We start from the raw sequence: 15,418 nt of genomic DNA, 5'->3' as shown, positions 1-15,418 counted from the left end.
ACAATGTTAGGAGCTGTAATACATGGCATAAATGATATAAAAACATTATTAAGAACGCAGAAGAAAAATTAGATAACTGGGATCTCCTAAAAATCAAACACCTATGGTCATCCAAAGCCTTCACCAAAAGAGTAAAAAGAATACCTACAGACTGGGAAAAAGTTTTTACCTATGACATTTCCGATCAGCGTCTGATCTCTAAAATCTACATGATACTGCAAAAACTCAACTACAAAAAGACAAACAACCGTATTAAAAACTGGGCAAAAGATATGAATAGACACTTCACTAAAAAAGACATTTAGGTAGCTAACAGATACATGAGGAAATGCTCACGATCATTAGCCATTAGAGAAATGCAGATCAAAACTACAATGAGATTTCATCTCACTCCAACAAGGTTGGCATTAATCCAAAAAACACAAAACAATAAATGTTGGAGAGGCTGTGGAGAGATTGGAACACCTATCCTCTGCTGGTGGGAATGTCAAATGGTACAACCACTTCGGAAATCGATTTGGCGCTTCCTTAAAAAGCTAGAAATAAGATCGGGGGCCAAGATAGCTGACTAGGTAGAAGCTACCTCGGATCCCTCTTGCAACAAAGACTCAGAAAAACTAGTGACTCGATCACATACATGACAATCTACAAACCCTGACCATCAAACACAGATCTAAAGAGTTGACCTGAGTGACAGAGGCCGAGAACGAACAACCACAGGGAAGCTGCAACTGTTTTCGGAGCCTGGAGTCATTATCCCAGTCAGGAAACCTTGGCACCGGGCTTTGATTGGGCACAGGGGAGCTGAGCATGGCATCCTGAGACGGTGCAAACACGGGATGCAGCCCTAGCCCCCAGAAGTGGCCTCGGGGGAAGCCAGCCAGTGCACAGAGGCAGTGCAGTGATGCAGCTGACAGGAGAAGTCAACGGGAGGCAGCGACTGGTTTTGGAGCCTGGAGTGCGGCATCCCAGCCAGGGAACCTTGGCGCTGGGCTTTGGACTGGTAACAGAGGAACTGACCACGGCTTCCGAGACAGCACAAGCACGGGACAAAGGCCTGACACTCGGGGGCTATCTCTACCCAGCCAGCGCACACAGTTGACGCACCCCTTGGGAATCTCAGATAAAACAGTCATCCCACGCCCCTCGGGAATCTCAGATAAAATAGTCATCCCAAGCAAGATAAGTAACTTTGTCTATATTCCGGGGTGCTACTCTCTCCTGTTTTTCTGAACCCTCCCCTCCCCTTCCCAGGCGGCTTCATTAACATTGGAATTTCCTGAGCCAGAGGGAGAACTGCTCCGCAGTTTTTTTTTTCCCTTTTTTTTTTTTTTGATCTTTTCCTAACCCATTCTTCTGGCCTCAGAGAAGCAATCACAAAAAATCCAGAGACCAAAAATCCTTCCCTAATGGGACTAAAAACACAGAACCAGCTCAAGCCAAGCATATGTGATCCACAGTCTCCAGCTTTCAATCCTAGGGGAACAAGGTGGCTATTATAATGCAAAGGCATTCCTGATAAGGATCTGACTGCATTTTTTTTTAGCGGATTTACTGGAAAGAGAAGTTTCCCAGGTCTGTTATCTCTGCGTATTCAACAGAGCGCTCACTGACCCACAACAGGGAACTGAGGGCTGAAGCTCCCGCCAGACCACCTAGCCGCCTGCCTTAGGGGTCTAAGGAGGGTGACACCTACCAATCTGTACAGGTACTTGCATTGGAGGCCTAAGGTATAGCTGCAGAGCCCACCCACCAAGGTGCTTTAGGAATAGAGACACACCTACCTCACTGACACTTGGGGGAAGCCTGTCAGCATCCTGACCCCCCTGGAGTGTGAGCCCCTGCTGCTACTAGAATCTGGTGCACACAACTATCACCACTACTTATCAAGGTGGATAGGTGATAGGGTGCATCACCCACTTGATGACCCAAAATCAGATTCTACGCAAGAATAGTGAATGGACTCAGGCATATATATCTGTTAACAGCCCAAACCAGCTGGTAATAGGTCATAAGTAAGTCAAGGGCTACAACAATCAAGACAGCACAATCTAGTAGCCAATCCACGTATATTGAAAGAAAGCAAAACAAGATGAGACTCAGCGACCAAATATACAACAAATCACTACAATATCTTAGTGATGGCTCGGAGACAGCAGTGGATATCAAACTACATAAAGAAACAGACCATGACTGCTTCTACAACCCCCCAAACTAAAGAATCAAAATCTTTCCCAAATGAAGATACAATCCTGGAATTATCAGATACAGAATATAAAAAAACTAATTTACAGAATGCTTCAAGACATCAGGGATGACTTCAGAAATGAAATAAGGCAATCTGCAGAAAAAGCCAAGTAACACACTGATAAAACAGTTGAAGAACTCAAAAAGATTATTCAAGAACATAGTGGAAAAATTAATAAGTTGCAAGAATCCATAGAGAGACAGCATTCAGAAATCCAAAAGATTAACAATAAAATTACAGAATTAGACAACACAATAGGAAGTCAGAGGAGCAGAACCGAGCAACTGGAATGCAGAGTGGGAAATCTGGAGGACCACAGAATTAACACCAACATAGCCGAAAAAAAATCACATAAAGAATTTCAAAAAATGAAAAAACCCTAAGAATCATGTGGGACTCTATCAAGAAGGATAACTTGCGTGTGATTGGAGTCCCAGAACAGGGATGGAGGACAGAAAACACAGAAAGAATAGTTGAAGATTGGCTGACAGAAAACTTTCCTGACATCATGAAAGACGAAAGGATATCTATCCAAGATGCTCATCGAACCCCATTTAAGATTGATCCAAAAAAGAAAACACCAAGACATATTCTCATCAAACTTGCCAAAACCAAAGATAAAGAGAAAATTTTAAAAGCAACCAGGGATAAAAGAAAGGTCTCCTACAAAGAAGAATCAATAAGAATAAGTTCAGACTACTCAACAGAAACCATGCAGGCAAGAAGGCAATGGGATTTCATATACAGAGCACTGAAGGAGAAAAACTGCCAACCAAGGATCATATATCCAGCAAAACTCTCTCTCAAATATGAAGGCGAAATTAAGATATTTACAGATAAACACAAGCTTAGAGAATTTGCAAAAATCAAACCAAAGCTACAAGAAATACTAAAGGAAATTATTTGGTCAGAAAACCAATAATATCAGATACCAGCACAACACAAGGTCACAGAACAGAACATCCTGATATCAACTCAAATAGGGAAATCACAAAAACAAATTAAGATCAATTTAAAAAAACTGCTCAAAACAGGGAATCATTGAAGTCAATATGTAAAAGATCACAATAATCAAAAAGAGGGACTAAATACAGGTGGCATAGAACAGCCATATGGAGAGGGATACAAGGCGATACAGGACAATACAAGTTAGGTTTTTACTTAGAAAAATAGGGGTCAATATTAAGGTAACCACAAAGAGGTATAACAATTCCTTAACTCAAAATAAAAACCAAGAAAAACGTAATGACTCAGCAAACATAAAGTCAACTACTATGAAAATGAGGATCACACAATTTACAAAGAAAACGTCTCAGCACAAAAAAGTAAGTGGAAAATTGAAATTGTCAACAACACACACAAAAAGGCATCAAAATGACAACATATAACACATAAAAAAAACCCCACATACTTATCTATAATTACGCTGAATGTAAATGGACTAAATGCACCAATAAAGAGACAGAGAGTCTCAGACTGGATAAAGAAACACGATCCGTCTATATGCTGCCTACAAAAGACACACCTTAGACTTAGAGACACAAACAAACTAAAACTCAAAGGATGGAAAAAAATATATCAAGCAAACAATAAGCAAAAAAGAAGAGGAGTAGCAATATTAATTTCTGACAAAATAGACTTTAAACTTAAATCCACCACAAAGGATAAAGAAGGACACTACACAATGATAAAAGGGACGATTGACCAGGAAAATATAACCATATTAAATATTTATGCACCCAATGACAGGGCTGCAAGACACATAAATCAAATTTTAACAGAACTGAAAAGTGAGATAGACACCTCCACAATTATAGTAGGAGACTTCAACACACCACTTTCGGAGAAGGACAGGACTTCCAGTAAGAAGCTCAATAGAGACACGGAACACCTAATTACAACAATCAACCAACTTGACCTCATTGACTTATACAGAACTCTCCACCCAACTGCTGCACAGTATACTTTTTTTTCTAGCGCACATGGAACATTCTCTAGAATAGACCACATATTAGGTCATAAAACAAACCTTTGCAGAATCCAAAACATCGAAATATTACAAAGCATCTTCTCAGACCACAAGGCCATAAAAGTGGAAATCAATAGCAGAAAAATTTGGGAAAAGAAATCAAATACTTGGAAACTGAACAATACCCTGCTCAAAAAAGACTGGGTTATAGAAGACATTAAGGAGGCAATAAAGAAATTCATAGAATGCAACAAGAATGAAAATACTTCCTATCAAAACCTCTGGGACACAGCAAAAGCAGTGCTCAGAAGTCAATTTATACCGATAAATGCACACATACAAAAAGAAGAAAGAGCCAAAATCAGAGAACTGTCCCTACAACTAGAACAAATAGAAAGTGAGCAACAAAAGAATCCATCAGGCACCAGAAGAAAACAGATAATAAAAATTAGAGCTGAACTAAATGAATTAGAGAACAGAAAAACAATGGAAAGAATTAACAAAGCCAAAAGCTGGTTCTTTGAAAACATTAACAAAATTGATAAACCATTGACCAGACTGACTAAAGAAATACAGGAAAGGAAACAAATAACCCGAATAAGAAACGAGATGGGCCACATCACAACAGACCCAACTGAAATTAAAAGAATCATATCAGATTATTATGAAAAATTGTACTCTAACAAATTTGCAAACCTAGAAGAAATGGATGAATTCCTAGAAAAACACTACCTACCTAAACGCAATCAGAAGTAGAACAACTAAATAGACCCATAACAAAAAAAAAGAGATTGAAACGGTAATCAAAAAACTCCCAACAAAAAAAAGCCCTGGCCCAGATGGCTTCACTGCAGAGTTCTACCAAACTTTCAGAGAACAGTTAACACCACTACTAAAGGTATTTCAAAGCATAGAAAATGATGGAATACTACCTAACTCATTCTATGAAGCCACCATATCCCTGATACCAAAACCAGGTAAAGACATCATAAAAAAAGAAAATTACAGTCCTATATCCCTCATGAACATAGATGCAAAAATCCTCAACAAAATTCTAGCCAATAGAATTCAACAACATATCAAAAAATTAATCCACCATGACCAAGTGGGATTTATACCAGGTATGCAAGGCTGGTTGAATATTAGAAAAACCATTAATGTAATCCACCATATAAATAAAACAAAAGACAAAAACCACATGATCTTATCGATTGACGCAGAAAAGGCATTTGACAAAGTCCAACACCCATTCATGATAAAAACTCTCACCAAAATAGGAATTGAAGGAAATTCCTCAACATAACAAAGGGCATCTATACAAAGCCAACAGCCAACATCACTCTAAATGGAGAGAGCCTGAAAGCATTTCCCTTGAGAATGGGAACCAGACAAGGATGCCCTTTATCACCACTCTTATTCAACATTGTGCTAGAGGTCCTAGCCAGAGCAATTAGGCTAGACAAAGAAATAAAGAACATCGAGGAGGAAATCATCAAATCAATACCATTCACAGTAGCCCCCAAGAAGATAAAATACTTAGGAATAAACCTTACCAAACATGTAAAAGACCTATACAAAGAAAACTACAAAGTACTAGTGCAAGAAACTACAAAGGACCTACATAAGTGGAAAAACATACCTTGCTCATGGATAGGAAGACTTAACATAGTAGAAATGTCTATTCTACCAAAAGCCATCTATACATAAAATGCACTTCCGATCCAAATTCGAATGACATTTTTTAATGTGATGGAGAAACAAATCACCAGCTTCATATGGAAGGGAGAGAAGCCCCAGATAAGTAAAGCATTACTGAAAAAGAAGAAGAAAGTGGGAGGCCTCACTCTACCTGATTTTAGAACATATTATACAGCCACAGTAGTCAAAACAGCCTGGTACTGGTACAACAACAGCCACATAGACCAATGGAACAGAATTGAGAACCCAGATATAAATCCATCCATTTATGAGCAGCTGATATTTGAAAAAGGCCCAGTATCAGTTAATTGGGGAAAAGATAGTCTTTTTAACAAATGGTGCTGGCATAACTGGATATCCATTTGCAAACAAATGAAACAGGACCCATACCTCACACCATGCACAAAAACTAACTCCAAGTGGATCAAAGACCTAAACACAAAGACTAAAACGATAAAGATCATGGAAGAAAAAATAGGGACAACGTTAGGAGCCCTAATACAAAGCATAAACAGAATACAAAACATTACCAAAAATGACGAAGAGAAACCAGATAACCGGGAGCTCCTAAAAATCAAACACCTATGCTCATCTAAGGACTTCACCAAAAGAGTAGAAAGACCACCTACAGACTGGGAAAGAATTTTCAGCTATGACATCTCCAACCAGTGCCTGATCTCTAAAATCTATATGATTCTGTTAAAACTCAACCACAAAAAGACAAACAACCCAATCAAAATGTGGGGAAAGGATATGAACACTCACTTCACTAAAGAAGATATTCAGGCAGATACATGAGAAAATGCTCTCGATCATTAGCCATTAGAGAAATGCAAATTAAAACTACAATGAGATTCCATCTCACTCCAACAAGGCTGGCATTAATCCAAAAAACACAAAAGAATAAATGTTGGAGAGGATGCGGAGAGATTGGAACTCTTATACACTGCTGGTGGGAATGTAAAACGGTACAACCACTTTGGAAATCTATCTGGCATTATCTTAAACAGTTAGAAATAGAACTACCATACAACCCAGAAATCCCACTCCTCGGAATATACCCTAGAGAAATAAGAGCCTTCACACAAACAGATATATTCACACCCATGTTTATTGCAGCACTGTTTATAATAGCAAAAAGCTAGAAGCAACACAGGTGTCCATCAACGGATAAATGGCTAAATAAATTGTGGTATATTCACACAGTGGAATACTACACATTGATAAAGAACAGTGACGAATCTGTGAAACATTTCATAACATGGAGGAACCTGGAAGGCATTATGCTGAGTGAAATTAGTCACAGGCAAAAGGACAAATATTGTACAAGACCACTATTATAAGATCTTGAGAAATGGCATAAACTGAGAAGAACACATACTTTTGTGGTTACGAGGGGGGGAGGGAGGGAGGGTGGGAGAGGATTTTTTTACTGATTAATTAGTAGCTAAGAACTACTTTAGGTGAAGGGAAGGACAATACTCAATACATGGAAGGTCAGCTCAAATGGACTGGACCAAAAGAAAAGAAGTTTCTGGGATAAACTGAATGCTTCAAAGGTCAGCGGAGCAAGGGCAGGGGTTTGGGGACCATTGTTTAAGGGGACTTCTAAGTCAATTGGCATAATAAACTCTATTACCAAAACATTCTGCATTCCACTTTGAAATGTGGCATCTGGGGTCTTAAATGTAAGAAGCAGCCATCTAAGATGCATCAATTGGTCTCAACCCACCTGGAGCAAAGGAGAATGAAGAACACCAAGGTCACACGACAACTAAGAGCCCAAGAGACAGAAAGGGCCACATGAACCAGAGACCTACATCATCCTGAGACCAGAAGAACTAGTTGGTGCCCGGCCACACTCGATGACTGCCCTGACAGGGAACACAACAGAGAACCCCTGAGGGAGCAGGAGATCAGTGGGATACAGACCCCAAATACTCATAAAAAAGACCATACTTAATGGTCTGACTGAGACTAGAGGAATCCCGGCGGTCATGGTCCCCAAAACTTCTGTTGGCACAGGACAGGAACCATTCCCGAAGACAACTCATCAGACATGAAAGGGACTGGAAAGTGGGTAGGTGAGAGATGCTGATGAAGAGTGAGCTAATTATATCAAGTGGTCACTTGAGACTGTGTTGGCATCTCCTGTCTGGAGAGGGGATGGGAGGATAGAGAGAGTTGGAAGCTGGCAAAATTGTCACAAAAGGAGAGACTGGAAGGGCTCACTCATTAGGGGGAGAGCAAGAGGGAGTACGGAGTAAGGTGTATATAAACTTATATGTGACAGACTGACTTGATTTGTAAACATTCACTTGAAGCTCAATAAAAGTTAATAAAAAAAAAAGTTAGAAATAGAAGTATCATACAACCCAGAAATCCCACTCCTCGGAATATACCCTAGAGAAATACGAGCCTTCACATGAACAGATATATGCACAACCATGTTTATGGCAGCTCTGTTTACAATAGCAAAAAGCTGGAAGCAACCAAGGTGTCCATCAACGGATGAATGGGTAAATAAATTGTGGTATATTCACACAATGGAATACTACGCATCGATGAAGAACAGTGACGAATCTGTGAAACATTTCATAACATGGAGGAACCTGGAAGGCATTATGCTGAGCGAAATTAGTCAGAGGCAAAAGGACAAATATTGTATAAGACCACTATTGTAAGACCTTGAAAAATAGTATAAACTGAGAAGAACACATACTTTTGTGATTACGAGGGGAAGGAGGGAGGGAGGGTGGGAGAGGGTTATTTACTGATTAGTTAGTAGATAAGAACTACTTTAGGTGAAGGGAAGGACAATATTGAATACACAGAAGGTCAGCTCTACTGGACCGGACCAAAAGAAAAGAAGTTTCTGGGATAAACTGAATGCTTCAAAGGTCAGCAGAGCAAGGACGGGGGTTTGGGGACTATGGCTTAAGGGGACTTCTAAGTCAATTGGCAAAATAATTCTGTTATGAAAACATTCTGCATCCCACTTTGAAATGTGGCATCTGGGGTCTTAAATGCTAACAAGCAGCCATCTAAGATGCATCAATTGGTCTCAACCCACCTGGATCAAAGGAGAATGAAGAACACCAAGGTCACAGGATAACTATGAGCCCAAGAGACAGAAAGGGCCACATGAACCAGAGACTTACATCATCCTGAGACCAGAAGAACTAGATGGTGCCCGGCCACAACCGATGTCTGCCCTGACAGGGAACACAACAGAGAACCCCTGAGGGAGCAGGAGATCAGTGGGATACAGACCCCAAATTCTCATAAAAAGACCAGACTTAATGGTCTGACTGAGACTAGAAGGACCGCTGTGGTCATGGTCCCCAGACCTTCTGTTGGCCCAGGGCAGGAACCATTCCCGAAGACAACTCATCAGACATGGAAGGGACTGGACAATGGGTTGGAGAGAGATGCTGGTGAAGAGTGAGCTACTTGTATCAGCTGGACACTTGAGACTGTGTTGGCATCTCCTGTCTGGAGGAGAGATAGGAGGGTAGAGAGGGTTAGAAACTGGCAAAACTGTCACATAAGGAGAGACCAGAAGGAGGGAGCGGGCTGACTCTCTAGGGGGAGAGTAAGTGGGAGTATGGAGTAAGGTGTATATAAGCTTATATGTGACAGACTGACTTTATTTGTAAACTTTCACTTAAAGCACAATAAAAATTATTTTAAAAAAAAAAGCTAGAATTAGAACTACCATACGATCCAGCAATCCCACCCCTCAGAATATATCCTAGAGAAATAAGAGCCTTTACACGAACATATATATGCACACCCACGTTTATTGCAGCACTGTTTACAACAGCAAAAAATGGAAGCAACCAAGGTGCCCATCAACGGATGAATGGATAAATAAATTATGGTATATTCACACAAAGGAATACTAAGCATTGATAAAGAACGGTGATGAATCTGTGAAACATTTCATATCATGGAGGAACCTGGAAGCCATTATGCTGAGTGAAATTAGTCAGTTGCAAAAGGACAAATATTGTATAAGACCACTATTATAAGAACTTGAGAAATAGTTTAAACTGAGAAGAAAATGCTCTTTTGTGGTTATGAGAGGAGGGAGGGTGGGAGGGTGCGAGACAGGTACTGGCTAATTAGTTGGAAGATTAGAACTACTTTAGGTGAAGGGAAATACAACACACAATACAGGGGAGGTCAGCACAACTGGACTAAACCATAAGCAAAGAAGTTCCCTGAATAAACTAAATGCTTTGAAGGCCAGTATAGCAGGGGCAGGGGTTTTGGGACAATAACTTCAGGGGACACCTAAGTCAATTGGCAGAATAAAATCTATTAAGAAAACATTCTGCATCACACTTTGAATAGTGGCATCTGGGGCCTTAAACGCTAGCAAGCGGCCATCTAAGATGCGTCAATTGGTCACAACCCACCTGGATCAAAGGATAATTAAGAACACCAAGGACACAAGGTCATTACAAGCCCAAGAGATAGAAGGCCACATGAACCAGAGTCTACATCATCCTGAGACCAGAAGAACTAGATGGTGCCTGGCTACAACGGATGACCTCCCTGACAGGCAACACAACAGAGAACCCCTGAGGGAGCAGGATAGCAGTGGGATGCAGACCCCAAATTCTCATAAAAAGACCAAACTTAATGGTCTGACTGAGACTGGAAGGACCCCGGTAGTCATGGCCCCCAGACCTTCTGCTGGCCCAGAACAGGAACCATTCCCAAAGCCAACTCTTCAGACATGGATTGGACTGGACAATTGGTTGGAGAGGGATGCTGGTGAGGAGTGAGCTTCTTGGATCAGGTGGACACTTGAGACTATGTTGGCATCTCCTTCCTGGAGGGGAGATGAGAGGGTAGAGGGTGTTAGAAGCTGGGGAAATGGACATGAAAAGAGAGGGTGGATGGAGAGAGCAGGCTGTCTTATTAGGGGGAGAGTAATTGGGAGTATGTAAAAAAAAAAAAAAAAAAGGTTTTTTTTTTTTTTTAGTAAGGTAAGGTGTATATAAGTTTTTATGTGAGAGACTGACTTGATTTGTAAACTTTCACTTAAAGCACAATAAAAATTACCAAAAAAAAAGTTCATATTCATTACGGAGAGAGTCAACGAAAAAGCAAATAAACATTTATGCTGGCTTTCTTTGCGTTCCTCAGATTCATCCATCTCCTTATTGCATCAGGACTTTTGTACACACATTCTGCTCCTCCTGTCTAAAAGGATCCACCCTCTCCCCTCCCTTCCTCCAAGTAGTCTTCCTAACCTGGTGATTCATTCATCCTTCAGTTTGCAAGTTAAATGTCAGTTCCTCAGAGAGGCCAGCTCCACACCATCTGTTCCAAATTAGATTTCTTTTAGTGTTCCTTCCTCTAGTCCCTGTCCTTTTCCCTCGTAGCACGTTCTCCAACTTCCAGTAAAGTATTTGTCCCTGAGTTTATCTGTTTACTGGGACTCTCTCAAACTAAACCATAAGGTCTAGGAGGGCAGAGAACACATATATTTGTTATTATTGATTTCCAGTAACTAAAATAGTCCCTGGTACATATTAAGCAATGAATAAATATTTGTTGAAATGATAAGAGATATAATAAAAAATGGGCCCTGAATGCTATGAGAAAACAAAGACGATAGAGCCTAATCTCACTGGTAGAGTGAGGCCAGGTAACAATGGAGACTTGGAGAGAAAATGATAGCTGAGATTATTGTGAAACATGAGAAGAGATATGTAAGTCAAATAAAGAAGAATTATTCCAAAGGGAAGAAACCGCACATGAGAAAATGTGGTGAATAAGAAGATCATCATTTTGGAAACAGCAGTTTATGTTCACAGTGCACCAGTTCCTGTGAAATCTATTCTGATATTCTGACTTATAATTGCTCCGTGTGTGTCAGAGTACAACTGTGCTCCATGGGGTTTCCAATGGCTGATTTTTCAGAAGTAGATCACCAGACCTCATTTCTGAGGCATCTCTGGGTGCACTTGAACTGCCAACCTTTCTGCTAGCAGCCGAGTAACTGTTTGCACCACCCAGGGACTCCCTCAGAGTACACAGCAAAGGTCATATGCTGAACAGAGAGTTATAATGCTGGGCAAGTAGACAGGGACTACATGATAAATTCATGGTAGCCAAGGACTCCGGACTTCATCCTGTACAGCAAGGAGGGTCACTGAAAGGTTTTTCCAAGGAATTTTTAGATTTCCAGGATTCTAGATTTCTACACTATCAATATTTACTCAATTCCTTTTGCTTAGAATTACCTGAGATATTTCAGCAACTATGTAATGCAAGCAGTTGCCTTAAAGATAATTAATAAGTAGGATGATATGGGAGAGAGTTTTATAGGAAGGAGACTCCAGGAAAGAGGCTCCAATCTTAGACAAAGGAAAGACAACACAGTCCCAAGTAAAGTCAAATGGACAAAGACATTTCAATACAGAGATTGAGGGGGTGCATCAGAGACTCAAAAAGGACATCAAGGTTTGCTGCAGAATGGGCGGGGCCAAGGTTGCCCGTCATCTTCAGGAAAAGGAGAACTAAAAATAGGGAAGGGTACAGATGTATAGATTTTCTGCTTCTGTTTCTTGGAACTAGGCTGCTTGGATATATTTTGCTTTCATCAGTTGACGTATTAGTTTTGAATTACCAATATTTAGAGCAGTGAGTTATAAGGAAATTTGTTCTGCAACTGAGTAATCCCTTCTCACATCCACATAGCGATTTTAGAGACCTTATTGCTGACAGTTGAAAGGCAGAACGTCTTAACTTCTTGGAGTCTTAATGTCCTGGTATGTAAAATGTCCTTGTGTCACAGTGCAATTGGACCCTTAAATAAGGAAATATGTGACAACACACCTTTTGCTTGGCACATAAAGCACACAATTAACTGAATAGTTAAAACTGGCTCTTTAATTAGCAGGAAATAACATCTGGCCCATTGCTCTTCGAAGGGCTGATTTGAACTCCTTATTTCTTAGACTGTATATCATCGGATTGAACAATGGAGTGAGGATGGTATAAGACACAGATATCAGAGAGTCTCGGCTTGAAGAGTAGTTGGACTTGGGCCTCAAGTAGATGAAAGAGGCACAACCATAGTGAACAGTTACAACAATAAGGTGGGAGGCACAAGTGGAGAAGGCCTTGTATCTTCCCACAGAAGATGGGATTTTCAGAATGGCAGAGATGATGTGGATGTAGGAGACCAGGATAAGCAGCAGTGGAACAACCAGAACAAACACACCAAGCATGAATATGATCATTTGACTCAGGCGGGAGTGGTGAGATGCCAGCTTGAGGACAGGAGAGATATCACAGAAGAAGTGATGGAGTTGGTTGGAGGAGTGGAAAGGCAGATGAAATACCAAGGAACTGGTCACCACGGAGACAGCGAAGCCACAAACACAGGCAGTAGCCACTAGTCCCATGCATACTGCATGTCCCATGAGCACTGTGTAGCGCAGTGGGTTACAGATGGCCACATAGCGATCATAACCCATGGCTGCCAGCAGAAAGGAGTGAGCGCAGCCAAGGAAAAGGAAAGTAAACATCTGTATGGCACATCCCAGAAAGGAGATGGTCTTCTTCTGGGCCAGCAGGTCAACCAGCATCTTGGGTACAATGACGAAAGTGTAGCAGGTCTCAGAGCAGGAGAGGACAGCGAGGAAGAAGTACATGGGGGTGTGAAGGGCACTGTCCAACACAATGGTGGAAATGATGATGGCATTGGTGCCCAGAGTGAAGAGGTAGAGGAGCAGGAAGCCAATGAAGAGCAGCCTCTGCAGCCCGGCCAGAGATGAGAAGCCCAGGAAGACAAACTCTTTCACCACTGTCTCATTGGCCCGCTCCATGGAGAGTGCTGCTATAGAAGAGAGTCAGGGGAAGACCATGAGGAAAAGTAGAAATGTACGGATAATTCAGCACAAAGTCTGCAGGGTGCAGACATTTCCAGGCGTCTGGTGTAACTCCTTCATTCCCTCTCAAAAATGTCTGTCAAAAGAAGAATTAAGGCTATTTATGCAGCAGAATAATTGAGAGCCAATCATAAGGCTTTCTCTAAGAATGAGAACAAGTTACCTCTCTAGCCAAGGACTGGGGAATTGCCTAATAGTTCCCCCTTATCTCTTATTTGTGGCTTATTGTGTTTTACTTGGTGACTACAAGCCCAAGGAAACAGCCCTCAAAAGGTGAAAAATGGGCTTAATTTCACATATCTGCCCCTAATCAGATCATGGAATAGAAGAATGAATTGTGTTCAGACAGAAATATGCAACCCTCAATTTATCTGACTATAAAATGGGTAGAGAGAGGAAGAATTAGATGACCTCTGAAAGCTAGTGCTTACTGATGACCTATTATATGCTAATATATGTGGAAAGCTTATAATATACGTGTCTCAACCATCCCTTACAATAATCCTATATAAGGACTCAGAACAATAATAAAAACAATCTTTAGTTATATTACTGACAGACTGACAAGAGATCAATTAGGAATATTAGAAGAGATTCCACAAACAAGAGCACTGAGTCAAGGGTGGAAGAGTAGAGAACATTAAAGAAGCAATTCTTTTCAGGGAGAGAATAGTCGCTAGAGTGGCAGGAAGAGACTCATTTACTTTGTGGCATTTTGCACCATGCTTCATTTTTTCTATTTTGAGGTGCCTCAAAGAAGCTCAGAGAAATAGAGTTTCTCAAAAATGGCTTAGATCTTGCCACAGAGTGAGAGAGAACAGACAATAGGAAGTTGACTGGGTCCCACTTTCCTTCCATAACTTTAGTCTTTAAATGTTTTATATATTGAACATTTTGCTAATAAGCATAGTTTGCAAACTGTTGCTATTTTTGTTGTTGTTGTTGGGTGCCATCAAGCCGATTCTGACTTAACGTGACCCCATGTGACAGAAAAAGTATTCTACAGGGTTTTCTTGGCTCTAATCTTTACAGAAGGGTATCATCAGGTCTTTCTCCCAAGGAGCCAATGGGCGTGTTTGCAGTCTGTCAGAAGAGATTATTTTCTTACTCCTTTTTAGGCCTAAGGTCAGATAATTTTTTCATGGGTACATTTTTTTTTTTTAATTTATTGTGCTTTAAGTGAAAGTTTACAAATCAAGTCAGTCTCTCATACAAAAATTTGTACACAACTTGCTATGTACCCCTAGCTGCTCTCCCCCTAAGGAGACAGCACTCTCTTCGTCTCCACCCTGTATTCTCTGTGTCCATTCAAACAACTTCTGTCCCCCTCTGCCTTTTCATCTCACCTCCAGACAGGAGCTGCCCACATAGTCTCACGTGTCTACTTCAGCCAAGAAGCTCACTCCTCACCAGTATCATTTTCTGTCTTATAGTCCAGCCCACTTCTTGTCTGAAGAGGTGGCTTTGGGAATGGTTCCAGTCTGGGGTTAACAGAGAGTCCAGGGACCATGACCTCCATGGACATGGGTGCATTTTTTAACTGTGCAACCTAATACCTAAAGAAAGTATTATCTGGGTACGAAGTCA

General features: G+C 40.8%; 1 protein-coding gene across 1 annotated transcript; it reads right to left on the bottom strand.

The window, feature by feature from the left end:
• Nucleotides 1-12,729: 12,729 nt before the first annotated feature.
• Nucleotides 12,730-14,092, bottom strand: LOC100677571 (olfactory receptor 10K1). The gene has a single exon (XM_003414959.3). The coding sequence runs from the start codon at nucleotides 13,766-13,768 to the stop codon at nucleotides 12,827-12,829; it is 942 nt and encodes a 313-aa protein (XP_003415007.1). The 5' UTR covers nucleotides 13,769-14,092; the 3' UTR covers nucleotides 12,730-12,826.
• Between the last annotated feature and the right edge of the window lie 1,326 nt (nucleotides 14,093-15,418).

This window comes from Loxodonta africana, chromosome 3 (assembly GCF_030014295.1).
Source record: "Loxodonta africana isolate mLoxAfr1 chromosome 3, mLoxAfr1.hap2, whole genome shotgun sequence".
NCBI lineage: Eukaryota > Metazoa > Chordata > Mammalia > Proboscidea > Elephantidae > Loxodonta > Loxodonta africana.
Note: the sequence above shows the minus strand (reverse complement) of the source record. Positions and strands in the feature narration are given on the sequence as shown.